General features: G+C 34.6%; 1 protein-coding gene across 1 annotated transcript in view; it reads left to right on the forward strand.

Moving 5' to 3' along the window:
* Positions 1-6,623, forward strand: part of LOC117104167 — a 29,888-nt gene that overhangs the window by 5,430 nt on the left and 17,835 nt on the right. Inside the window, exons 5-9 of the mRNA XM_033244863.1 lie at positions 1-317; positions 1,855-1,953; positions 2,466-2,579; positions 5,884-6,061; positions 6,344-6,600. Of these exons, the coding sequence (XP_033100754.1) occupies positions 1-317; positions 1,855-1,953; positions 2,466-2,579; positions 5,884-6,061; positions 6,344-6,600 (965 nt within the window). The remainder of the gene's footprint in view (positions 318-1,854; positions 1,954-2,465; positions 2,580-5,883; positions 6,062-6,343; positions 6,601-6,623) is intronic.

Consider the following 6,623-nt stretch of genomic DNA (forward strand, 5'->3'; position numbering starts at 1 on the left):
CCTGAACACTTCTGGCCAATCGCAATCATTTTCGTCTCCAAATTACCCGAACAATTACTACAATAACTTGTATTGTCAATGGATAATATATGTCCCAGAGGATCTAGCAATACTGCTCGAGTTCAATGACTTCAGCCTTGAAAATAGATATGATTATGTGAGGATAATTTCTGAAAACATGACTGATATCAGTTTTACGGGAGTAAACTTCCACTCTGTATTGTCTGAGAGCAACGAATTGTTGGTAGTAATGGATACAGATGAAATTGTAACTTACAGAGGCTTCAATGCAACTGTGAAAGCAGTTGATTTAAGTGGTAAGTTTGATTTAATAGATGTAAACTGTATTGTCATTGTCAAAGTAAAATAAAACGTAATGGTAATTCTTTGTGTGGAATGCAGACAGAAAAATGAGTGCCCATTAATATTAAATGGAATTTGCCTCATCTACAACTTTATCTACAAACCGACATCACTACACAAAATGACACCAAGCATTATATTGGTCTAATGGAAAAACTGTTAACTACAGTTACAGTACACTGCACACAACCACTTTTTCAACCACCGCGGGACAAGACTGTCCAAGTGAATATGAGAACACATTGTCTGTGTTATTTGCTGTTCTCTGATTCCCCACATCGGATGGAAACCCACTTTGACAGTAATTTATTTTACTTTTTGGTTATCCTGTCGGCCCTTGTGGGGAATTAGAGACCAACATTTATTGTATCTTTTTTGTTCTTTTTGACTGTTTTATCCTTTTACATTATAATTGTTTTTGGTTAAATAAATGAAATGAAATAAATGAAATGAAACTGAAAAGCAAGAACACCCACTTCACCATTAAGTGAAGCATAATTCAACGAGCGAAAAATAATACATCATCGCATCTGATCATAAAAAAATATTGAACAAATAATCCAAGTTAATTTCTGCATGTAGTTATTGCTACAAATACCTACTCAAGAACTGCTAATTTCTACTCCCACTTTCTACAGTTCTCAACCTCAATACATACTCCTTTTTCTAATCAGAACAACTTTCATTCACCTACAAAATTGCTAACCACTTATAAATACACCATTCCTATAGCTCATTTTTTGTTTACAATTTATGCTGTCTATTTCGTGAATACTTACCTGGATAACTGACTATTTGCCATGGTTCCCAAACGGAACACCCCTTCGAAATAAATGGAACAGTCTGACCCAGAGCGCCACGTACGAACCGTCTCCCTAACAAACGTCCTCATTCCCTTTTCGACGTTCGTTGAAAGTGAACCTCCTTTAGAAGTGTTGGATCAATTAGTACCAAGTGTCTCGTGTTCGCTACTGCGAGAAGGATTTTCTACCTTTTTCTGCCTTGGATTTTATTTTCAAGAAGTTGTTGGATTCTGGATTTTTACTTTTCTGCCTTGGATTTTATTTTCAAGAAGTTGTTGGATTGTGGATTTTTATTTTTCTGCCTTGGATTTTATTTTCAAGAAGTTGTTATACGACATATCCTTTTTGTAGCTGTTGGTGGTCTCTTCGTCCCAATATACAAAGGCAGTGTAAAGTGTTATGCGTTTCCATTATATTTACAAAATTACAAAACCTCCCCTAAGATGAAGGGGTAAACTCTTTCTGGTGGAAGTAAACTCTTTGATGGAGGTGATTTCAAAATTATGGCAATCATCTCTTTATTGTGATGGATGTTGTCACATAAAAATGTATGTTTTATAACTTCTTAACAATTATGAAACAATAAATGACTCCTCTTCGGTTCACAGCCCGAATATTGTTTGATGGGTGATAAATTCTAAGGATATCCTAATAGCATGTTGTTTTTTTTTTTTTGTTTTTTTTATAGAAATTTTTGTATGTGATGATTTTGAATTTGTATTATTGGAACAAGTGTGTGATGGAATCATTGATTGTGCTGACTTCAGTGACGAGCTACAGTCTTGCCGTAAGTATGGAAATAAATCATACACAAATGCTGGAGTGTAATCTACAAAATTTTGAGTCTTTGCGTAGAATATGCAGAAACTCCAATTTGTAGTATTTGGGTATAATGCGCAGAATCTTTCTAAATCAGAGTGTTTGCAAATCTTTTTTTATATTGTTAAATTTTTCAAACAAATAAGTTTACAACTAAAGCAAGTGAGCCATTGATTACTTTGTATTTTTGAATATAGGAATTATTTCACATATTGTGTAAAATTTTCTTTGATATTTTAATTATAATCTTTTTTTGTATACCAAACAACAATTTGTTATTTTTAAATATAAAATGCTCATTTGACTAAATAAGAGCTCACCCTACCAGTAGGCCTCCCTGTTATAACCCTCAGTTCATCTCTAAACGCTATCTGTACGCGTTCCACCAATTGTATCATAATGCTAAATGAAATATAAACATGACACTTTATTATCAATGTAATATAATTGTATTATAAAACAATGATTGTTTGTTTACAGCTTGTAGTGATGACAGTTTTCAGTGTGCGAATGGTATCTGTATTGCCGCTGCAAAACGATGTGACCGAGAAAATAACTGTCTCGATTGGTCAGATGAACAAGGCTGCTGGAATGGTAAGAGTAATTCGCAGAGAGGGATTGGTGTGTTTAATGTGACTAAGCACCAGCAGATTTTTTTGAACGTGAAAAAATAATTTTTAAAATTGTATTGTATTTTATAGTATAGTAATGTATATTTCTATGTAATTGTTTACTTTTTCACAATTTTAAATGATGGTATTTACTCAATTGTACACTCAACGTTTCACACACCACACTTTTTCGTTGTTTGTAGGTGGAATTTAAGGAATACTGAAATATCGTTTTATTGTACTATTATTATTATTTTTATTATTATTAATATTATTTAATTTTTTGTCGCATTCTATTGTTTATCTTTCATTATCTGTTTGTGTTTAATTTGCATGAGATAAGCTGTAGACTTTACTGTAGTTTAAGATTAGGTCTGGGGTCCCCTTACAGGCTTCTGTCTCCTTGGTACCTGGCACTTGTAGGCCTGTTAGCTTTTATACAAATGAATAAATATTGTATTTAAATAAGGATTAAAACTGTCGCCGTTATTAATCTGAACTCCAATAGGAAACTACCCAAAAATACAATAATGATTTTATTTAGTCTAAATATGCCAATTCATGGTTATTTAGTATTAATATGCCAAGTTATGGTTATGTAAGTATCCTACGGTATCCAGGCCAATCCACATACACTTGTTTAATTTTTGTTGATTGACCTTCAAAACAGCCTGCCCGGTTCTAACTATCAATTGGCTTTTTAGGTAATCTGGAATAGGGGATCACCTTTTTTCGTGCATTTTATTTCACCATTTTATTAATTGCAAATCAATTTTCATGAAATAGAAATTGAGAGTCGTCTGTGCCAAAATCCTCTTGGCACTGTACTGAAATTTTTCTTCATAGGTATACTATGCTTAATCTTACAACCAATGTGACTATTGGTGAGAGCAGCTTAGCTTAGTCAGCTAAACTGGTGGTAGCCACTGTGTGTGCACTGAAGCGTGGACATCTCTAGGCGGTCCCCGGTTCAATTCATATCGCTGCTTTCCTTGTGTTTCAGCTGGAGGGCTGAATTACAAGTTACAATAGTGCACTGTCTTTTGGATGAGACCTTTAAGCCATTGGTCTATTGTGCATTATGGCCCATGTGCACGTTAAAGAATATAGTATTGGATTGTGGAAACTACCCAAAAATACAATAATGATTTTATTTAGTCTAAATATGCCAATTCATGGTTATTTAGTATTAATATGCCAAGTTATGGTTATGTAAGTATCCTACGGTATCCAGGCCAATCCACATACACTTGTTTAATTTTTGTTGATTGACCTTCAAAACAGCCTGCCCGGTTCTAACTATCAATTGGCTTTTTAGGTAATCTGGAATAGGGAATCACCTTTTTTCGTGCATTTTATTTCACCATTTTATTAATTGCAAATCAATTTTCATGAAATAGAAATTGAGAGTCGTCTGTGCCAAAATCCTATTGGCACTGTACTGACATTTTTCTTCATAGGTATACTATGCTTAATCTTGCAACCAATGTGACTATTGGTGAGAGCAGCTTAGCTTAGTCAGCTAAACTGGTGGTAGCCACTGTGTGTGCACTGAAGCGTGGACATCTCTAGGCAGTCCCTGGTTCAATTCATATTGCTGCTTTCCTTGTGTTTCAGCTGGAGGGCAATAATAGCGCACTGTCTTTTGGATGAGACGTTTAAGCCATTGGTCTATTGTGCATTATGGCCCATGTGCACGTTAAAGAATATAGTATTGGATTGTGTCCCGGTGTACTGCTCAATCACCACCAGAAGGACCCAACTGGAAATAAGTCCTATTTAGACTTTTGCGTAGAATATGCAGAAACTCCAATTTGTAGTATTTGGGTATAATGCGCACAATCTTTCTAAATCAGAGTGTTTGCAAATCTTTTTTTATATTTTGGTAAATTTTTCAAAAAAAATAAGTTTACAACTAAAGCAAGTGAGCCATTGATTACTTTGTATTTTTGAATATAGGAATTATTTCACATATTGTGTAAAATTTTCTTTTATATTTTAACTATACTCTTTTTTGTATACCAAACAACAATTTGTTATTTTTAAATATGAAATAGAAATTGAGAGTCGTCTGTGCCAAAATCCTATTGGCACTGTACTGACATTTTTCTTCATAGGTATACCATGCTTAATCTTGCAACCAATGTGACTATTAGTGAGAGCAGCTTAGCTTAGTCAGCTAAACTGGTGGTAGCCACTGTGTGTGCACTGAAGCGTGGACATCTCTAGGCGGTCCCTGGTTCAATTCATATTGCTGCTTTCCTTGTGTTTCAGCTGGAGGGCAATAATAGCGCACTGTCTTTTGGATGAGACGTTTAAGCCATTGGTCTATTGTGCATTATGGCCCATGTGCACGTTAAAGAATATAGTATTGGATTGTGTCCCGGTGTACTGCTCAATCACCACCAGAGGGACCCAACTTGAAATAAGTCCTATTAGACTTTTGTGGGTTATTCTTGGTGTTTACACAGAATAAATTCATCCAAATAAGAAAGTATAATACATACTCCAAGTATTGAAATACACGCCATCGTGTTGGGATTCAATATTTCGACATTAATTATGTCATCATCAGGAATGATGATGACATAATTAATGTCGAAATATTGAATCCCAACACGATGGCGTGTATTTTAATACTTGGAGTATGTATTATACTTTCTTATCTGAGATTAATCAGTGGATAAATTCATCCATTATCAGACTAAAACCTGTAATGTCGATCACTATTTTAACTCGAGTAAGTTATTTCTTTATAACATTTACTTCTAAAAAATGTGGAAAATAGTATTGGATTGTGTCCCGGTGTACTGGAAATAAGTCATATTTAGACTTTTTTGGGTTATCCTTGGTGTACACCGAATAAATCCATCCATTATCAGACTAAAACCTGTAATGTCGATCACTATTTTTACTCTAACTTGAGTAAGCCCATTGCCCGTAGAAGTGAGAAAATTGTTTTTAGACATGCTAAGGCCTGTACAAATGCTTTTTTTAACTCCGTTTTTATGTATTCCCACAGATGTGGGATGAGATCCCTTCTTCTGTAATACCGATTTATTTCTTTTTGGTGATTTCACTTTTTTTCTCTGCTTCGTCTGCTTTTTTTGTCTGTTTTATGTTAATTAAACCCTGTTTGTTTCTGTTCTAGTACTAGTTGGAGAGTCTTTGCACAGTGAATTTGTTTGCTTTGTGACAATCCACCAGAATAGTTAGGTTTGTGATGTTTGTAACAATTTGGGAAATAAATAAATGAAAATGAAATAAAAGCTATTTCTTTATAACAGTTACTTCTGAAAAATGTGGATCACAACCTTTCTTACCTGCTGAAGATAGGATTGTTGGAGGTGAAGATGTACCACCAGGGAAATGGCCGTGGATTGGTTCAATCACAGTATATGGATCTCATTATTGTGGTGCTGCATTGATTGATCGTGAATGGGCATTGACAGCTGCTCATTGTCTGTAAGGGTTTAGATAAGTACTGTATATGTTTTTCACTAAATCGTCTATAAAACCTTAATATAATTTATTTTTCAGTTTGTAAAACATCCTTATGATGTCGACTAGACCAATTGATATATTTTCATTCACATTTTTGTAGTGTGATAGTTCTAACCAATTTGTTTTACGTAACTTACGCATGGCTATATAAGCATTTCTTATGGTATCATTGTTTCTAATTGTGTGAACAGAGACGGAGAACTAATGCTTAACTTTATTGTAAAATATGTGTTTTTCTCTTAGTGGTAGAATAGACTACATCAGATTCGGCACCACAGATCTTGAGTTTCATTCTTCAGTCTTTTATGAGGAGGTTGGCGTAGCTGAGGCGCTTCCCCATCCACACTATGATTATTATACGTTAGCGAATGACATTGCCCTTCTGAGGCTAGAAAGACCAGTCAATTACAGTGCATTTATACAGCCTATTTGCTTTGGTGAAGATTTTGCAGTCGGTACTGAATGTGTGAGTGCTGGTTGGGGTCGACTGTATGAATACGGTAATATTCTAATAACAATTGTG

The sequence above is a fragment of the Anneissia japonica genome, unplaced genomic scaffold (assembly GCF_011630105.1).
Source record: "Anneissia japonica isolate Jap-2015-1 unplaced genomic scaffold, ASM1163010v1 scaffold3531_len492141_cov184, whole genome shotgun sequence".
In the NCBI taxonomy this organism is placed as follows: domain Eukaryota; kingdom Metazoa; phylum Echinodermata; class Crinoidea; order Comatulida; family Comatulidae; genus Anneissia; species Anneissia japonica.